We start from the raw sequence: 20,000 nt of genomic DNA, 5'->3' as shown, positions 1-20,000 counted from the left end.
CCCCCTGTCCAAGTAACCTTACTGATCTAGAATCAGATCCCCCCTGACCAAGTAACCTTACTGATCTAGAATCAGATTCCCCCTGTCCAAGTAACCTTACTGATCTAGAATCAGATCCCCCTGTCCAAGTAACCTTACTGATCTAGAATCAGATCCCCCCCTGTTACTGATCTAGAATCAGATCCCCCCCTGTCCAAGTAACCTCACTGATTTTGATCTAAAAGGCAAAACTGATCCTAAAACTCTTAACTATGACAAAATTGAAACATGGTCTCCCCTCCATCCGTCCCCCATCCCTCTCTGTCCTCTTTCCCTCCCTCCCTCCCTCCCCGTCCTCCCTCCCTCCCCCACCGTCCTCCCTCCCTACCCGTCCTCCCTCCCTACCCGTCCTCCCTCCCTACCCGTCCTCCCTCCCTCCCTCCCCCTCCCTCCCTACCCGTCCTCCCTCCCTCCCCCCTCCCGTCCTCCCTCCCTCACCGTCCTCCCTCCCTACCCGTCCTCCCTCCCTCCCGTCCCCCCCTCCCTCCCCTCCCTCCCACCGTCCTCCCTCCCTCACCGTCCTCCCATCATTATCTTGTAGCTCACCGATGTGTCGGCAGATCCTGCCCACCAGTTTGCCCTTTCCCAGCTGGGTGACTCGGAGGCTGCAGTCCCAGTGTCCTCCACTGAACAGCAGACGGCCATCGTTGGACACCACCAACACCTTGGTACTGAGATCTACCCCTGGGGCGAAGAGACCACTGAGGAACCGCTGGGTTCTGCAGGAGGGAGGAGAGAGAGCCAAGAGAGGAGGTTGAGTAAACCTAATGATTTACAATAATGGGCCTTTAACTGAAGGAAAAGAGGTTGTTGAAACCAAAATGTTTCTATAGTTGTGTCATGTTGATATAAACAAATGGTGATTTGTCCTTTCACATTTTCTAGCAGAAAGATGTTGTTTATCGATGAAAAGGAACTCAAGGGTTTCCTATTCAGACTAATCTCAATAAGACACATGTTTCTAGGGCCAGAGCAGTTGTAACGCTCCAACCTCATAAAACACAGACTTCTCCATCCATTTCAACTTGTGCTTTGAAGTCACATGAATAAAAGCACACGGCTGAGCTGGGGACCAGATGGGATGGCTACACACTACACAGTGTCCCAAATGGAACTAGCCCACTCCTTTTGACCAGAGCCCATAGGGTCCTGTAGGGCACTATATAGGGAATAGGGTGCCATTTGGGATGCAGAAACACAGTGTGTGGTGGGCTCCTCCTTATCCTTCTCTCAGTGTTTAGAGTGGGATTTACTTTTTGTTGTCATTTCTTGGCTGGCATTCTGTAGGGCCACTAACTTACTTGGGATTGGCCACGGTGGGGTCCTTGGTGAAGGTGAAGTAGTTGGCGATGTTCTTATCGTAAGGCAGCCAGCTGTGGGTCCCAATCAGGCCGTCAGAACTCACTGTCACCTACAGGGAAGGAAGAGAGCAGGGAGGGAGACAGTCAAAAGAAGCCCCATACTGCACTGGGGTTAAACAATTCTGGTAACTTTCCCCCCAAAATTCCTGGGTTTCCCAGAAGTCCTGGTAAGAGCATTCCCAGACTCCTCCTCATTCCCAGACCCCTCCTCATTCCAGGACTCCTCCTCATTCCAGGACTCCTCCTCATTCCCGGACTCCTCCTCATTCCAGGACTCCTCCTCATTCCAGGACTCCTCCTCATTCCAGGACTCCTCCTCATTCCAGGACTCCTCCTCATTCCAGGACTCCTCCTCATTCCCGGACTCCTCCTCATTCCCGGACTCCTCCTCATTCCCAGACCCCTCCTCATTCCAGGACTCCTCCTCATTCCAGGACTCCTCCTCATTCCAGGACTCCTCCTCATTCCAGGACTCCTCCTCATTCCCGGACTCCTCCTCATTCCAGGACTCCTCCTCATTCCAGGACTCCTCCTCATTCCAGGACTCCTCCTCATTCCAGGACTCCTCCTCATTCCAGGACTCCTCCTCATTCCAGGACTCCTCCTCATTCCAGGACTCCTCCTCATTCCAGGACTCCTCCTCATTCCAGGACTCCTCCTCATTCCAGGACTCTGCCAACTGGGATTTCTGGTTGACCTGAGGAAGTTACCGGACTTGTGCAGCGCCTCTGTATCTCTTCAACCAAGCAGAAAGGTCCAACACCTCTGTATCTCTTCAACCAAGCAGAAAGGTCCAACACCTCTGTATCTCTTCAACCAAGCAGAAAGGTCCAACACCTCTGTATCTCTTCAACCAAGCAGAAAGGTCCAACACCTCTGTATCTCTTCAACCAAGCAGAAAGGTCCAACACCTCTGTATCTGTGTTGTGTGTGAATGTGTTGTTTCTTTTCGCTGTGCTGTGTGTGGATGTGTTGTTTCATGTAGCTGTGTGTGAATGTGTTGTTTCATGTAGCTGTGTTGTGTGTGGATGTGTTGTTTCATGTAGCTGTGTTGTGTGTGGATGTGTTGTTTCATGTAGCTGTGTTGTGTGTGAATGTGTTGTTTCATGTAACTGTGTTGTGTGTGAATGTGTTGTTTCATGTAGCTGTGTGTGAATGTGTTGTTTCATGTAGCTGTGTTGTGTGTGAATGTGTTGTTTCATGTAGCTGTGTGTGAATGTGCTGTTTCATGTAGCTGTGTTGTGTGTGAATGTGCTGTTTCATGTAGCTGTGTTGTGTGTGAATGTGTTGTTTCATGTAGCTGTGTGTGAATGTGCTGTTTCATGTAGCTGTGTTGTGTGTGGATGTGTTGTTTCATGTAGCTGTGTTGTGTGTGAATGTGCTGTTTCATGTAGCTGTGTGTGAATGTGCTGTTTCATGTAGCTGTGTTGTGTGTGAATGTGTTGTTTCATGTAGCTGTGTTGTGTGTGAATGTGTTGTTTCATGTAGCTGTGTTGTGTGTGAATGTGTTGTTTCATGTAGCTGTGTTGTGTGTGAATGTGTTGTTTCATGTAGCTGTGTTGTGTGTGAATGTGCTGTTTCATGTAGCTGTGTTGTGTGTGAATGTGTTGTTTCATGTAGCTGTGTTGTGTGTGAATGTGCTGTTTCATGTAGCTGTGTTGTGTGTGAATGTGTTGTTTCATGTAGCTGTGTTGTGTGTGAATGTGCTGTTTCATGTAGCTGTGTTGTGTGTGAATGTGCTGTTTCATGTAGCTGTGTTGTGTGTGAATGTGTTGTTTCATGTAGCTGTGTTGTGTGTGAATGTGTTGTTTCATGTAGCTGTGTTGTGTGTGAATGTGTTGTTTCATGTAGCTGTGTTGTGTGTGAATGTGTTGTTTCATGTAGCTGTGTGTGAATGTGCTGTTTCATGTAGCTGTGTTGTGTGTGAATGTGTTGTTTCATGTAGCTGTGTTGTGTGTGAATGTGTTGTTTCATGTAGCTGTGTGTGAATGTGCTGTTTCATGTAGCTGTGTTGTGTGTGAATGTGTTGTTTCATGTAGCTGTGTTGTGTGTGAATGTGTTGTTTCATGTAACTGTGTTGTGTGTGAATGTGTTGTTTCATGTAGCTGTGTTGTGTGTGAATGTGTTGTTTCATGTGTTGTGTGTGAATGTGCTGTTTCATGTAGCTGTGTTGTGTGTGAATGTGTTGTTTCATGTAGCTGTGTTGTGAATGTGCTGTTTCATGTAGCTGTGTTGTGTGTGAATGTGTTGTTTCATGTAGCTGTGTTGTGTGAATGTGTTGTTTCATGTATGTGTTGTTTCATGTTTCATGTAGCTGTGTTGTGTGTGAATGTGTTGTTTCATGTAGCTGTGTTGTGTGTGAATGTGTTGTTTCATGTAGCTGTGTTGTGTGTGAATGTGTTGTTTCATGTAGCTGTGTGAATGTGTTGTTTCAATGTGTTGTTGTCAATGTGCTGTGTTGAGTGTGAATGTGTTGTTTCATGTAGCTGTGTTGTGTGTGAATGTGTTGTTTCATGTAGCTGTGTTGTGTGTGAATGTGTTGTTTCATGTAGCTGTGTTGTGTGTGAATGTGTTGTTTCATGTAGCTGTGTGTGTGTGGATGTGTTGTTTCATGTAGCTGTGTTGTGTGTGAATGTGTTGTTTCATGTAGCTGTGTTGTGTGTGAATGTGTTGTTTCATGTAGCTGTGTTGTGTGTGAATGTGTTGTTTCATGTAGCTGTGTTGTGTGTGAATGTGTTGTTTCATGTAGCTGTGTGTGAATGTGCTGTTTCATGTAGCTGTGTTGTGAATGTGTTGTTTCATGTAGCTGTGTTGTGTGTGAATGTGTTGTTTCATGTAGCTGTGTTGAATGTGCTGTTTCAATGTGTTGTTTTGTTTCATGTAGCTGTGTTGTGTGTGAATGTGTTGTTTCATGTGCTGTGTTGTGTGTGAATGTGTTGTTTCATGTAGCTGTGTTGTGTGTGAATGTGTTGTTTCATGTAGCTGTGTTGTGTGTGAATGTGCTGTTTCATGTAGCTGTGTTGTGTGTGAATGTGCTGTTTCATGTAGCTGTGTTGTGTGTGAATGTGTTGTTTCATGTAGCTGTGTTGTGTGTGAATGTGTTGTTTCATGTAGCTGTGTGTGAATGTGCTGTTTCATGTAGCTGTGTTGTGTGTGAATGTGTTGTTTCATGTAGCTGTGTGTGAATGTGTTGTTTCATGTAGCTGTGTTGTGTGTGAATGTGTTGTTTCATGTAGCTGTGTTGTGTGTGAATGTGTTGTTTCATGTAGCTGTGTTGTGTGTGAATGTGTTGTTTCATGTAGCTGTGTTGTGTGTGAATGTGCTGTTTCATGTAGCTGTGTTGTGTGTGAATGTGCTGTTTCATGTAGCTGTGTTGTGTGTGAATGTGCTGTTTCATGTAGCTGTGTTGTGTGTGAATGTGTTGTTTCATGTAGCTGTGTTGTGTGTGAATGTGTTGTTTCATGTAGCTGTGTGTGAATGTGCTGTTTCATGTAGCTGTGTTGTGTGTGAATGTGTTGTTTCATGTAGCTGTGTGTGAATGTGTTGTTTCATGTAGCTGTGTTGTGTGTGAATGTGTTGTTTCATGTAGCTGTGTTGTGTGTGAATGTGTTGTTTCATGTAGCTGTGTTGTGTGTGGATGTGTTGTTTCATGTAGCTGTGTTGTGTGTGAATGTGTTGTTTCATGTAGCTGTGTTGTGTGTGAATGTGTTGTTTCATGTAGCTGTGTTGAGCATGCGAGAGGCTGGTGTCAGTGAGGTGTCCCTTCTCTAGTGTGTGTGTGTGTGTGTGTAATAACTTGGTGCGTATACAGTATTTGTCCTATTTCACACATTAACAAGTGTGTATTAATACCATGTGTGAATTGGAAAAGTGTTTTCTGCAGATCCCCAGTCCCCCTGAGACACCCTGGGAGAGGGAGGTCACGGCCAGCAGCAGCCATTATCAACGGAGGCTGTCCTGGAAAGTCACTACTGAGAGACGTTTGGTCATTTCTTCAAACAATCATCTTGATTTAATATTGATTAACTACTGAAAATAAGAAGGCTGGTCGACCAACACTCCGACCGCTAGGCTACCTGCTGCCTGTGTGTGTGTGTGTGTGTGTGTCTCACCAGTACGTCAGAGCCCTGGATGATAAAGGAGCGGTTCTGGTTCCTGGGAACCACCGCCTGGACCAGAGGTCGCCCATCACACACCACCTAGGAACACACACACGCACACACGCACGCACGCACACACACACACACACACACACACACACACACACACACACACACACACACACACACACACACACACACACACACACACACACACACACACACACACACACACAATCAACATTTGAATACTGAAGTGGTAGACTACTAGAGAAAATATATGATCTTTATAATTCTAATGAAATATGGGAGAATGATTCCTCTCTTTACCTCCTTAAAAGGGCGTAGTTTGTCGAGCTGTTCAAACAGGTTGGGGGGTAGAGTGTCCATGCGGGCCTGCCTCCTAGATGCATTCTCTGATGACATACGAGGAGGGTGTGGCTCCTAACAAGAAAGAAAGAATGAAAGAAAGGAAGGAAGAAAGAAAGGAGCACACTGAGTCAGTCAATGTCGCACTGAGATACTAGCTATAGACAGACACCCAGACAGCTAGCTACAGACAGCTAGCTACAGACAGCTAGCTACAGACAGACACCCAGACAGCTAGCTACAGACACCCAGCTACAGACAGACACCCAGACAGCTCGCTGCAAACAGACACCCAGACAGCTAGCTACAGACAGCTAGCTACAGACAGACACCCAGACACCCAGCTGCAGACAGACACCCAGCTGCAGACAGACACCCAGACAGCTAGCTGCAGACAGACACCCAGACAGCTAGCTACAGATAGACACCCAGACAGCTGCAGACAGACACCCAGACAGCTGCAGACAGACACCCAGACAGCTAGCTACAGACAGACACCCAGACAGGGAGCTACAGACAGACACCCAGACAGGGAGCTACAGACACCAGACAGGCAGCTACAGACAGACACCCAGACAGCTAGCTACAGACAGCTAGCTACAGACAGACACCCAGACAGGGAGCTACAGACAGCTAGCTACAAACAGACACCCAGACAGGGAGCGACAGACACCCATACAGCTAGCTACAGACACCCAGACAGCTAGCTACAGACAGCAGCTAGCTACAGACAGACACACAGACAGGGAGCTACAGACACCCAGACAGCACCCAGACAGCTATAGACAGACAGACACCCAGACAGCTAGCTACAGACAGACACCCAGGCAGGGAGCTACAGACAGACACCCACAGCAGGCAGGGAGCTACAGACAGACACCCAGGCAGGGAGCTACAGACAGACACCCAGGCAGGGAGCTACAGACAGACACCGAGACAGGGAGCTACGTGAACAGACACCCAGACAGCTAGACAGACACCGAGACAGGGAGCTACAGACAGACACCGAGACAGGGAGCTACAGACAGACACCGAGACAGGGAGCTACAGTCAGACACCCAGAGACAGGGAGCTACAGACAGACACCAGACAGACAGGGAGCAACAGACAGACACCGAGACAGGGAGCAACAGACAGACACCCAGACAGGGAGCTACAGACAGATACCCAGACAGGGAGCTACAGACAGACACCCAGACAGGGAGCTACAGACAGACACCGAGACAGGGAGCTACAGACAGACACACAGGCAGGGAGCTACAGACAGACACCCAGGCAGGGAGCTACAGACAGACACCCAGGCAGGGAGCTACAGACAGACACAGGCAGGCAGGGAGCAGGGAGCTACAGACAGACACCCAGGCAGGGAGCTACAGACAGACACCCAGGCAGGGAGCTACAGACAGACACCAGAGACAGGGAGCTACAGACAGACACCGAGACAGGACAGACACCCAGCTACAGACAGACACCGAGACAGGGAGCTACAGACAAGGAGCTACAGACACCCAGACAGGGAGCTACAGACAGACACCGAGACAGGAGCTACAGACAGACACCGAGACAGGGAGCAACAGACAGACACCCAGACAGGGAGCTACAGACAGATACCCAGACAGGGAGCTACAGACAGACACCCAGACAGGGAGCTACAGACAGACACCGAGACAGGAGCTACAGACAGACACCCCAGAGACAGGGAGCTACAGACAGACACCCAGACAGGGAGCTATAGCCAGACACCCAGACAGCTAGCTACAGACAGACACCCAGACAGACAGAGCTACAGACAGACACCCAGGCAGGGAGACACCCAGACAGCTAGCTACAGACATCCAGACACTGATAAACAGTGTCCTTCAGTCAAACACACACACACTCTACTCTCCAGACTCAATACAACCATTCCCTCTGGTTTATGGAGTGAGACTCTACATTGAGGGAGTGTTTAACAAATCAAGCAGGACTGTAAATGTAATGTGACAGGGGTCAGACCTTGAGAAAGAGAGACACACACACACACACACACACACCTTGAGTAGTTGACAGGGCGTCTGTCCAAAGTTACTGATGATGCCCTCCAGGGCCTTGCGCTCCGTCTCATTGGCTATGGCGTCCAGATCCACCGCACCTACACAGAATATAGTAAATAGAACAACAGAATATAACAGACCAGAATAGGACAGAACAGACCAGAATAGGACAGAACAGACCAGAATAGGACAGAACAGACCAGAAAAGAACAATAGAACAGACCAGAATAGGACAGAACAGACCAGAATAGGACAGAACAGACCAGAAAAGAACAATAGAACAGACCAGAAAAGAACAATAGAACAGACCAGAATAGGACAGAACAGACCAGAATAGGACAGACCAGAATAGGACACAACAGAATAGAACAGACCAGAATAGAACAGACCAGAATAGGACAGACCAGAATAGGATACACCAGAATAGGACAGACCAGAATAGGACAGACCAGAATAGGACAGACCAGAATAGGACAGACCAGAATAGGATACAACAGAATAGAACAGACCAGAATAGGATACAACAGAATAGAACAGACCAGAATAGGACAGACCAGAATAGGACAGACCAGAATAGGACAGACCAGAACAGGATACAACAGAATAGAACAGACCAGAATAGAACAGAACTCTATTGATAAGGAAATGTACCTAGTATACATTGGGGTGTCTGAGTGAGGATAGAGGGAAGAGCTCTCTCACCCATTCCTACTCCTCATATCACATTGGGCGAAGTTGAGAGTCTCTAATTGTACCCTTTTCCGTATATAGTGCACTACTTTAGACTAGGAGCCATAGGGCTTTGGTCCAAAGTAGTGACCTATATAGAGAATAGGGTGTCATTCGGGACTCAGCCCTTCTCTCTCCATACCTTCATAGGTGCAGTAGTAGAAGACATTGAGAGCCTCCACCGCCTCCTCCCCTCTCTGCTTGCAGCCAAAGATCAGGTCAATCCACTCATGGAGGTGAGAGGAAACATGCTCACATTCCTGCACCATATTGGGGGACAAATGCATTTGTAAGAGGAAATATATTTGATTACTTGATTAAAATGTGTCCAATCAGAGAGTGTAGCATGGCTGTGGGGGTTGCACCAGCGTTTCCCATAGATAATTTTTCCAGGTGGAAGGCCTCACCAGAGCTTTCCTGTGTTTCCTGATGAAGTCTTCTCTAGACAAGGCCCATTGTGGTAACAGAACATCAGTCACATCGTTCTGGGTCATCTGCAGACTGCCCAGGTCAAACCCTGCAGTAAACACACACACAGAGACAGTCAAGCCTTCCTCAGCTACGTAAACAGAGTGTCCAACATTTGGTAGGTTATGAGGCGCTATGAAACACTACGCCATATTTCTGTTGTGTTGATATACTGTGTAAAGAATGACTTGTGAATAGGAATTAACATAACATCGTTGCATTCCACTTAGTATGCTTTCATAAATACACTCTGGAAATCTACTCAGATTATAGAGAACTCTGGTTTGACAGTTCCCAGAGTACACTTTGACAACTCTTAGTTTGAAGGGAACAGTTCTTCCTCATGTGAGTGCACAGCCCTTTTCCTCATGTGACACTCACAGCCCTCGTCAGAATGAGTTCTTCCTCATGTGAAGGGAACACAGCCTTAGTCTTCCTCATGTGAAGGGAACACAGCCCTAGTCTTCCTCATGTGAAGGGAACACGGCCCTCGTCTTCCTCGTGTGAATGGAACAAAACCCTTAGTCTTCCTCGTGTGAAGGGAACACAGCCCTCGTCTTCCTCATGTGAAGGGAACACAGCCCTCGTCTTCCTCATGTGAAGGGAACACAGCCCTCGTCTTCCTCATGTGAAGGGAACACAGCCCTCGTCTTCCTCATGTGAAGGGAACACAGCCCTCGTCTTCCTCATGTGAAGGGAACACAGCCCTCGTCTTCCTCATGTGAAGGGAACACAGCCCTCGTCTTCCTCATGTGAAGGGAACACAGCCTTGGTCTTCCTCGTGTGAAGGGAACACAGCCCTCGTCTTCCTCATGTGAAGGGAACACAGCCCTAGTCTTCCTCATGTGAAGGGAACACAGCCTAGTCTTCCTCATGTGAAGGGAACACAGCCTTAGTCTTCCTCATGTGAGTCTTCCTCATGTGAAGGGAACACAGCCCTGGTCTTCCTCATGTGAAGGGAACACAGCCCTAGTCTTCCTCATGTGAAGGGAACACAGCCCTTCCTCATGTCCCTTTCCTCATGTGAAGGGAACACAGCCCTAGTCTTCCTCATGTGAAGGGAACACAGCCCTAGTCTTCCTCATGTGAAGGGAACACAGCCTTGGTCTTCCTCGTGTGAAGGGAACACAGCCCTAGTCTTCCTCATGTGAAGGGAACACAGCCCTAGTCTTCCTCATGTGAAGGGAACACAGCCCTAGTCTTCCTCGTGTGAAGGGAACACAGCCTTGGTCTTCCTCATGTGAAGGGAACACAGCCCTAGTCTTCCTCATGTGAAGGGAACACGGCCCTAGTCTTCCTCATGTGAAGGGAACACAGCCCTAGTCTTCCTCATGTGAAGGGAACACATCCCTAGTCTTCCTCATGTGAAGGGAACACAGCCCTAGTCTTCCTCATGTGAAGGGAACACAGCCCTAGTCTTCCTCATGTGAAGGGAACACAGCCCTAGTCTTCCTCATGTGAAGGGAACACAGCCCTAGTCTTCCTCATGTGAAGGGAACACAGCCCTAGTCTTCCTCATGTGAAGGGAACACAGCCCTAGTCTTCCTCATGTGAAGGGAACACAGCCCTAGTCTTCCTCATGTGAAGGTCTTCCTCATGAACACAGCCCTAGTCTTCCTCATGTGAAGGGAACACAGCCCTGGTCTTCCTCATGTGAAGGGAACACAGCCCTGGTCTTCCTCATGTGAAGGGAACACAGCCCTAGTCTTCCTCATGTGAAGGGAACACAGCCCTAGTCTTCCTCATGTGAAGGGAACACACAGCCCTAGTCTTCCTCATGTGAAGGGAACACAGCCCTAGTCTTCCTCATGTGAAGGGAACACAGCCAGCCTAGTCTTCCTCATGTGAAGGGAACACAGCCCTAGTCTTCCTCATGTGAAGGGAACACAGCCCTAGTCTTCCTCATGTGAAGGGAACACAGCCCTAGTCTTCCTCATGTGAAGGGAACACAGCCCTGGTCTTCCTCATGTGAAGGGAACACAGCCCTAGTCTTCCTCATGTGAAGGGAACACAGCCCTCGTCTTCCTCATGTGAAGGGAACACAGCCCTAGTCTTCCTCATGTGAAGGGAACACAGCCTTAGTGCTACTCACCGTTGATGTTCTGCAGGAACTCTGGAAAGTAGAAGAACTCCGGGATGAGCTCCTTGACGTCAGCGGGGCTCTCCATGCGAGCCTGCCAGGCGGCTGCTACAGAGTGGAACTGACGATCTGCACAGTCAAACCTGCAACACACACGGCCAGGAACCACACTGTTCAAATGTAACACACACGGCCAGGAACCACACTGTTCAAATGTAACACGCACGGCCAGGAACCACACTGTTCAAATGTAACAGGCACGGCCATGAACCACACTGTTCAAATGTAACAGGCACGGCCAGGAACCACACTGTTCAAATGTAACACACACGGCCAGGAACCACACTGTTCAAATGTAACACACACGGCCAGAACCACACTGTTCAAATGTAACACACACGGCCAGAACCACACTGTTCTTCAAATGTAACACACACCCCTGCTGTACCTACAGCTGGATGAGGACACTGTTCAAATGTAACTGTACACAGCTGGATGAGGAGTGTACCACACTGTTCAAATGTAAGGGGCACAGCTGGATGAGGAGGGTAGTGAAGGGTTACTGTACCTACAGCTGGATGAGTGTTAGTACCTACAGCTGGATGAGGAGGGTAGTGAAGGGTTACTGTACCCATGGATGAGGAGGGTAGTGAAGGGTTACTGTACACAATGAGGAGGGTAGTGAAGGGGTACACCACAGCTGGATGAGGAGGGTAGTGAAGGGGTACTGTACCTCCTGGATGAGGAGGGTAGTGAAGGGTTACTTCCACAGCTCCATACACCCTGTGATACTGTACACTTGTGTCTTCAAACATGACTGTACCAAGCTGGATGAGGAGGGTAGTGAAGGGTTACTGTACCCCTGCTGTACCTACAGCTGGATGAGGAGGGTAGTGAAGGGGTACTGTACCTACAGCTGGATGAGGAGGGTAGTGAAGGGGTACTGTACCTACAGCTGGATGAGGAGGGTAGTGAAGGGTTACTGTACCTACAGCTGGATGAGGAGGGTAGTGAAGGGTTACTGTACCTACAGCTGGATGAGGAGGGTAGTGAAGGGGTACTGTACCTACAGCTGGATGAGGAGGGTAGTGAAGGGTTACTGTACCTACAGCTGGATGAGGAGGGTAGTGAAGGGTTACTGTACCTACAGCTGGATGAGGAGGGTAGTGAAGGGGTACTGTACCTACAGCTGGATGAGGAGGGTAGTGAAGGGGTACTGTACCTACAGCTGGATGAGGAGGGTAGTGAAGGGGTACTGTACCTACAGCTGGATGAGGAGGGTAGTGAAGGGTTACTGTACCTACAGCTGGATGAGGAGGGTAGTGAAGGGTCACTGTACCTACAGCTGGATGAGGAGGGTGAGTGAAGGGGAGGGTAGTGACTGTACCTACAGCTGGATGAGGAGGGTAGTGAAGGGTTACTGTACCTACAGCTGGATGAGGAGGGTAGTGAAGGGTTACTGTACCTACAGCTGGATGAGGAGGGTAGTGAAGGGTTACTGTACCTACAGCTGGATGAGGAGGGTAGTGAAGGGTTACTGTACCTACAGCTGGATGAGGAGGGTAGTGAAGGGGTACTGTACCTACAGCTGGATGAGAGGGTAGTGAAGGGTTACTGTACCTACAGCTGGATGTGGAGGGTAGTGAAGGGTTACTGTACCTACAGCTGGATGAGGAGGGTAGTGAAGGGTTACTGTACCTACAGCTGGATGAGGAGGGTAGTGAAGGGTTACTGTACCTACAGCTGGATGAGGAGGGTAGTGAAGGGGTACTGTACCTACAGCTGGATGAGGAGGGTAGTGAAGGGGTACTGTACCTACAGCTGGATGAGGAGGGTAGTGAAGGGTTACTGTACCTACAGCTGGATGAGGAGGGTAGTGAAGGGTTACTGTACCTACAGCTGGATGAGGAGGGTAGTGAAGGGTTACTGTACCTACAGCTGGATGAGGAGGGTAGTGAAGGGGTTACTGTACCTACAGCTGGATGAGGACTGTGACCTACAGCTGGATGAGGAGGGTAGTGAAGGGTTACTGTACCTACAGCTGGATGAGGAGGGTAGTGAAGGGGTACTGTACCTACAGCTGGATGAGGAGGGTAGTGAAGGGTTACTGTACCTACAGCTGGATGAGGAGGGTAGTGAAGGGGTACTGTACCTACAGCTGGATGAGGAGGGTAGTGAAGGGTTACTGTACCTACAGCTGGATGAGGAGTGTAGTGAAGGGTTACTGATCATGTAGTGCATGACTCCTGCAGCGGGTAGTGTGTTCCACCTTATCAGCTGGATGAGGAGGGTAGTGAAGGGGTACACAATGACCTGATTATTGTTCCTGGATGAGGAGGGTAGTGAAGGGTTACTGTACCAGGCAGTACAGCTGGATGAGGAGGGTAGTGAAGGGGTACTGTCCTACAGCTGGATGAGGAGGGTAGTGAAGGGTTACTGTACCTACAGCTGGATGAGGAGGGTGCTGAAGGGGTACTGTACCTACAGCTGGATGAGGAGGGTAGTGAAGGGGTACCTATTCCTACAGCTGGATGAATAGTGACCTAGTGAAGGGAAACTGTACCTGCCACTCTGCAGCTGGATGTGGAGTTCTCTGTGAAGGGTCCATGCGGATCATGTCTCCATGACTCCTGCAGCGTTAGGGTAGTGTGTTCCATAGTGGAACTTATCTATGGTGCCCGTTGAGTCCTCAAAGCTCTCATACCTGATCAGACAAGACACTGGTCCAGATCTGGATGACACAATGATTATTGTTCCTGCATTAACAGGAACAATAATGAATTCAACATGAAACACAGGCAGTAATACAGTGTATTTGTGGATTCATGTTCATTTGTTTGTTTATTCTACTGGTCATTATAAAACAGACTGCATTCAGATAACTGTTCATTCATATATTCAATGATATTCGTTTGTTGATTATTCTGTTTAAATTCAGATTCTGTTTGTTGATTATTCTGTTCATTGATTCTTCTGTTTATCATCTTCCCTACATAGTGGATCTACTTTTGACCAGAGCCACCTATTCCCTGGTTATAAATAGTGACCTGGTGTACATCAGATAAACTGGGTGCCATTTGGGACAAAACACAAACAGGCCTGGAGTTCTCTGTGACAAACACAAACAATTAGTCACTGCATACTCATCTCTCTCCACAAACGTTCTGTGCGTGCATACCCATCTCTGACTAACTCCAAACATGGGTTTGGACATCTCTGAACACAAACTGGGTTCTCCAGGTCCAGATCTGGACAAACACAGTTAGCTCACTCAGCACCCATGGGAACTGGACCCAACCCAACCTATTGACAGGGACACCATTAGATTAGACTGGACTACAGCATGAATGCTGTTCTGCATATTTGTTCCAAACATTCATTATTCATTTGTTTGTTTATTCTTCTGTTCATTCATAGATTCAATGATTCATTCTTTGATTCTTCTGTTCATTCATAGATTCAATGATTCATTCGTTTGTTGATTATTCTGTTCATTGATTCTTCTGTTTCTATTCAACAAACAGTTCCTCCTCTCCCATCCCATCCCTGGTTTACGGGACAGGGACTTACCACAGGGTACTGAGACAGGTTAGCTTCCTCTCTGCATACCCATCCAGAGATGGTGTTCAGTTGCATCAGATATTCAAACAGTTAAATCTCTCTGCATACCCATCTCTATTGACAAAACACAAACAGTTAGCTTCCTCTCTGCATACCCATCTCTATTGACAAACAAAACAGTTAGCTTCCTCTCTGCATACCCATCTCTATTAACAACACAAACAGTTAGCTTCCTCTCTGCATACCCATCTCTATTGACAAACACAAACAGTTAGCTTCCTCTCTGCATACCCATCTCTATTGACAAAACACAAACAGTTAGCTTCCTCATACCCATCTCTATTGACAAACACAGTTAGCTTCCTCTCTGATACCCATCTCTATTAACAACACAAACAGTTAGCTTCCTCTCTGCATACCCATCTCTATCAAACACAAACAGTTAGCTTCCTCTCTGCATACCCATCTCTATTAACAACAAACAGTTACTCAATCATCTCTATTAACAACAAACAGTTGCTGAGGCAGTATCTCTATGAACAACAAACAGTTAGGCTGAGGCCCATCTCTGAGGCAGTAACAAACAGTAGTCTGAGGCTGAGGTAGTATCTGATTGACAAAAGGCTGAGTTAGTAGGCTGAGGTAGTAGGCTATTGACAAAACTGAAACAGTTAGGCTTCCTCTCTGTAGTAGTCTGATTGACAAAAGTCACAAACAGTTAGGCTGAGGCTGAGGTACCCATCTCTAGGTGACAAACTGAACAGTTAGTCTGAGGCAGTAGGCTGAGGCAAAACACAAACAGTAGGCTGAGGACAAAAGGCAAAGGTAGTAGGCTGAGGTAGTAGTCTGAGGACAGTAGTCATACCCAGGCAGTTAGTCTGAGGCATACCCTGATCTCTGAGGCAAAACACAAAGGTAGTAGGCTGAGTTTAGGCTGAGGCATGTTTGAGGCAGTCATCTGAGACTAATCTGAGGCATGTTGGCTGAGGCAGTAGTCTGAGGCAGTAGGCTGAGGCAGTAGGCTGAGGCAGTAGGCTGAGGCTGAGTAGGCTGAGGCTGAGGTAGTAGGCTGAGGTAGTAGGTTGTTACTGAATCAATAGTTATCTGTTGTAACACACAGGTTGCATCCCAAACTGCACACTATTCCCTACATAGTGCACTGCTTTTGACCAGAGCCCTATGGGCCCTACATAGGGAATAGAGTCCTATTTGCGATGCAGACAGTTATGAGCTGTACCTGTGTGAGTCCAGAAGCCTTGAGGAGCTCCTGAGGAGAGCGGGAGCCGAAATAGAAGAGGTTGGGGGGCCGCAGCCCCAGGATCCTAGAGTACACCATGTTCCTCACCTGGGGGGGGAGGTCGGGGTCAGGTTATACATGTCTCTTACACTGATATGTCCTTTTCATATCACTTCACATTATCATTCATGTCAAATAATGATACAATTCCACATCTTATTACAGGTATTGGAATCAACACTGTGGTACACAGACAGTGGTGGCTGGTTTCACGTTAAATCGGAGGATGTGGCTCGGCTGGAAACGGCATGGTATCAGCCACAACAAAGGCTTGGTTTCCTTGTGTTTGATACCAATACATTGACTCTATTCCAGCCATTACTGGGAGCCATATTCCCCTCATTAGCCTTCACTGTACTAAGGCCTCAGGCCCTTGAATCTAGCAGTTAGACTAGAGACACACCTTCTTCTTGAAGTTGATGAAGTAGTGTGACTGGTCGATGAAGAACAGCTCCACAGCAGAGCGACGCAGGTTGTAGCGTCTCAGGTGCACCTCTCTCAGCTGAGACAGGGGCCGCTTGAAATCAAAACCGATTCCTGGATCGATAGAAGTTTGTCAACAACAACTCTTTCAGATTCAATTGTATCATGATGTCAGCAGTGACTGTTCTTCACTGTGACTGGGGAATGATGCAGACACAAAGACAGATGGTCAGATGAAGCCTGGTTCTGGACTAAGAAGCCTGCTGAATGGAGAATCTCCATTGATAAAGCTTTACGGTCTCAAGACTAGATTTAATCTGTGTCTGGGAAACTGCCCCATAGTGTTCATAGCCAGACGTCTTTATGTCCTCACCCTCTTCCGTCTCCTCCTTCTCGCTGCTGGCGTCGTAGAAGTACAGGTGATGTGTGGTGACCTCCAGCCGACCCGGAACCACCGCCACGATGGTGATGAGCTCACAGTCCTCCGACAGAACTAGCTTCTCTTTCTGACTGTCGTCCTCCCCTCCACCCTGAGGAACCGTTAGACATGTATCAGATGAATATTTCACCACTAGCATTTCTGATTCAACTAACCAAGGGCTTGCTGATTATTTTACTAGTTGAATCAGGTCACTGGTGCTGAGGTTGATATGGGGAGTGGATAGGGGGTTTGAGATCAAGTCACTCACTTATTGTCCAGAAAGACAATGTCCTCTTCTCCTAACTGGTCATCCTCCATGTCACTCACTTTGGCCTCCTTGGCAACAGCCAATGGGAGGGGTTCTGAACTGCGAGGACTATCAGCTCCTGATGTGGAGAGATGCAGACAGACAATGCATTCTACTGAACCTGAGCACACTCTCACAGACCTATATTACCTGAGCACACTCTCACAGACCTATATTACCTGAGCATACTCTCACAGACCTATATTATCTGAGCACACTCTCACAGACCTATATTACCTGAGCACACTCTCACAGACCTATATTACCTGAGCACACTCTCACAGACCTATATTACCTGAGCACACTCTCACAGACCTATATTACCTGAGCACACTCTCACAGACCTATATTACCTGAGCACACTCTCACAGACCTATATTACCTGAGCACACTCTCACAGACCTATATTACCTGAGCACACTCTCACAGACCTATATTACCTGAGCACACTCTCACAGACCTATATTACCTGAGCACACTCTCACAGACCTATATTACCTGAGCACACTCTCACAGACCTATATTACCTGAGCACACTCTCACAGACCTATATTACCTGATGTTGTACCTGAAGCTTAATGCCAAACGAATTCCCCAATCTTAGGAAAATAAAGGTCTTCTAATCTAATGTTACCTGAACACAGATTTTTAAAACACATTTTCAAAACACAGCTGTGCCCGGAGCTAACCTGCACACGAAAACAGATCACCTACCGATTTAGAATGGAAACTTGCTTCTGCTCAACCAAAGCAATTCACTGAAATCTGTTAGACATGGCTACAACGTCATAACTGGGCGAAGCACATAAAGTCCTCCTAACATGCGATGTATATTTGTCCTCTCATAAGGCCTACCCATATTGTCTCTGAAGGCGCTGGCTTCCTGGTGAGTGTCGTACTGGTAGTTAGGCACTAGTTTCAGACGCATCTTAGAGTACGTCTCCGCTGGACAACTTCCATTTCACCTCTAGTGGGACTCTGAGGTACAAATCACAGTAGATTCCAGTCAGGCACAAAGCACCACAACAAAGCTTACAATATATGATGACATTAGTAGTCGAGTCCATCTGGTGCAGGGCAAAGCTCCCATTATATGTTGATCTAGGGTCAGTTTTGCACTTTAACCCCTAAATGGTTCAAAGGAGCTGTTCACTATATTACAACATGATGTTAGATGGTTCCTCACCTTGAAAGTAGCCTATGAGCCAGGAGAAACAGTCATTAGAAACCTAAGCTAACTTTAGGAACCGCTAGCTAAAAATCAATGGAAGTGATGCAGGGGTGAGCATGTTTATTTTTTACATGGCCAAATCCTCTTAAAGTAACATCAAACCAAATATGGAGTTGATGTCAGGTGACTTGGACAGTATTTGTTTCTAAACATGCCCCCATCACATCCATTGATTTGTAGCTAGCGGTGGCTAAAGTTAGCTGACGTTTGAAAAGGGTTGATTAAAGATAACTGCACCATAGATTCTAGTTTCTCCTGGCCCATAGACTACTTTCAGGGTGAGGAACCAGCTAATGTCATGTTGTAAAATAATGAACTACTCCTTTAATGTTAGGACATGGGGAAGGTCACCAGAGCCTAGATATATACACCTTACTATGGAATAGGGTGCCATTAGCCCTATGGGCCGTGGCCAAAAGTAGATCACTATATAGGGAATAGGGTGCCATTAGCCCTATGGGCCGTGGCCAAAAGTATATCACTATATAGGGAATAGGGTGCCATTAGCCCTATGGGCCGTGGCCAAAAGTAGATCACTATATAGGGAATAGGGTGCCATTAGCCCTATGGGCCTTGGCCAAAAGTATATCACTATATAGGGAATAGGGTGCCATTAGCCCTATGGGCCTTGGCCAAAAGTAGATCACTATATAGGGAATAGGGTGCCATTAGCCCTATGGGCCTTGGCCAAAAGTAGATCACTATATAGGGAATAGGGTGCCATTAGCCCTATGGGCCTTGGCCAAAAGTATATCACTATATAGGGAATAGGGTGCCATTAGCCCTATGGGCCTTGGCCAAAAGTAGATCACTATATAGGGAATAGGGTGCCATTAGCCCTATGGGCCTTGGCCAAAAGTATATCACTATATAGGGAATAGGGTGCCATTAGCCCTATGGGCCTTGGCCAAAAGTAGATCACTATATAGGGAATAGGGTGCCATTAGCCCTATTGGCCTTGGCCAAAAGTAGATCACTATATAGGGAATAGGGTGCCATTAGCCCTATGGGCCTTGGCCAAAAGTAGATCACTATATAGGGAATAGGGTGCCATTAGCCCTATGGGCCGTGGCCAAAAGTAGATCACTATATAGGGAATAGGGTGCCATTAGCCCAATGGGCCGTGGCCAAAAGTAGATCACTATATAGGGAATAGGGTGCCATTAGCCCTATGGGCCTTGGCCAAAAGTAGATCACTATATAGGGAATAGGGTACCATTAGCCCTATGGGCCTTGGCCAAAAGTAGATCACTATATAGGGAATAGGGTGCCATTAGCCCTATGGGCCTTGGCCAAATGTATATCACTATATAGGGAATAGGGTGCCATTAGCCCTATGGGCCTTGGCCAAAAGTAGATCACTATATAGGGAATAGTGTGCCATTAGCCCTATGGGCCTTGGCCAAAAGTAGATCACTATATAGGGAATAGGGTGCCATTAGCCCTATGGGCCTTGGCCAAAAGTAGATCACTATATAGGGAATAGTGTGCCATTAGCCCTATGGGCCTTGGCCAAAAGTAGATCACTATATAGGGAATAGGGTGCCATTAGCCCTATGGGCCTTGGTCAAAAGTAGATCA

General features: G+C 47.5%; 2 protein-coding genes across 2 annotated transcripts in view; both read right to left on the bottom strand.

Annotated features, from left to right (window-relative positions):
* LOC135519803 (neurobeachin-like protein 2) overlaps positions 1-13,763 on the bottom strand; it is a 21,423-nt gene extending 7,660 nt beyond the window's left edge. Inside the window, exons 1-9 of the mRNA XM_064945014.1 lie at positions 13,743-13,763; positions 11,192-11,322; positions 9,039-9,148; positions 8,774-8,891; positions 7,903-8,000; positions 5,831-5,944; positions 5,513-5,599; positions 1,341-1,450; positions 586-758 (exon numbers count right to left, since the gene is read on the bottom strand). Coding sequence (XP_064801086.1) covers positions 586-758; positions 1,341-1,450; positions 5,513-5,599; positions 5,831-5,944; positions 7,903-8,000; positions 8,774-8,891; positions 9,039-9,148; positions 11,192-11,267 — 886 coding nt within the window. The 5' untranslated portion in view covers positions 11,268-11,322; positions 13,743-13,763. The remainder of the gene's footprint in view (positions 1-585; positions 759-1,340; positions 1,451-5,512; positions 5,600-5,830; positions 5,945-7,902; positions 8,001-8,773; positions 8,892-9,038; positions 9,149-11,191; positions 11,323-13,742) is intronic.
* A 1,033-nt stretch (positions 13,764-14,796) lies between these two features.
* Positions 14,797-17,038, bottom strand: LOC135519802 (neurobeachin-like protein 2). Its single transcript, XM_064945013.1, has 4 exons — positions 16,834-17,038; positions 16,441-16,574; positions 15,978-16,085; positions 14,797-14,854 (listed from the first exon to the last, which is right to left on the bottom strand). The coding sequence occupies exons 1-4, from the start codon at positions 17,036-17,038 to the stop codon at positions 14,831-14,833; spliced, it is 471 nt and encodes a 156-aa protein (XP_064801085.1). The 3' UTR covers positions 14,797-14,830.
* Positions 17,039-20,000: the final 2,962 nt, after the last annotated feature.

This window comes from Oncorhynchus masou, chromosome 29, assembly GCF_036934945.1.
Source record: "Oncorhynchus masou masou isolate Uvic2021 chromosome 29, UVic_Omas_1.1, whole genome shotgun sequence".
NCBI classification, from domain to species: Eukaryota; Metazoa; Chordata; class Actinopteri; order Salmoniformes; family Salmonidae; genus Oncorhynchus; species Oncorhynchus masou.
This window is presented reverse-complemented; position numbering and strand designations above follow the sequence as displayed.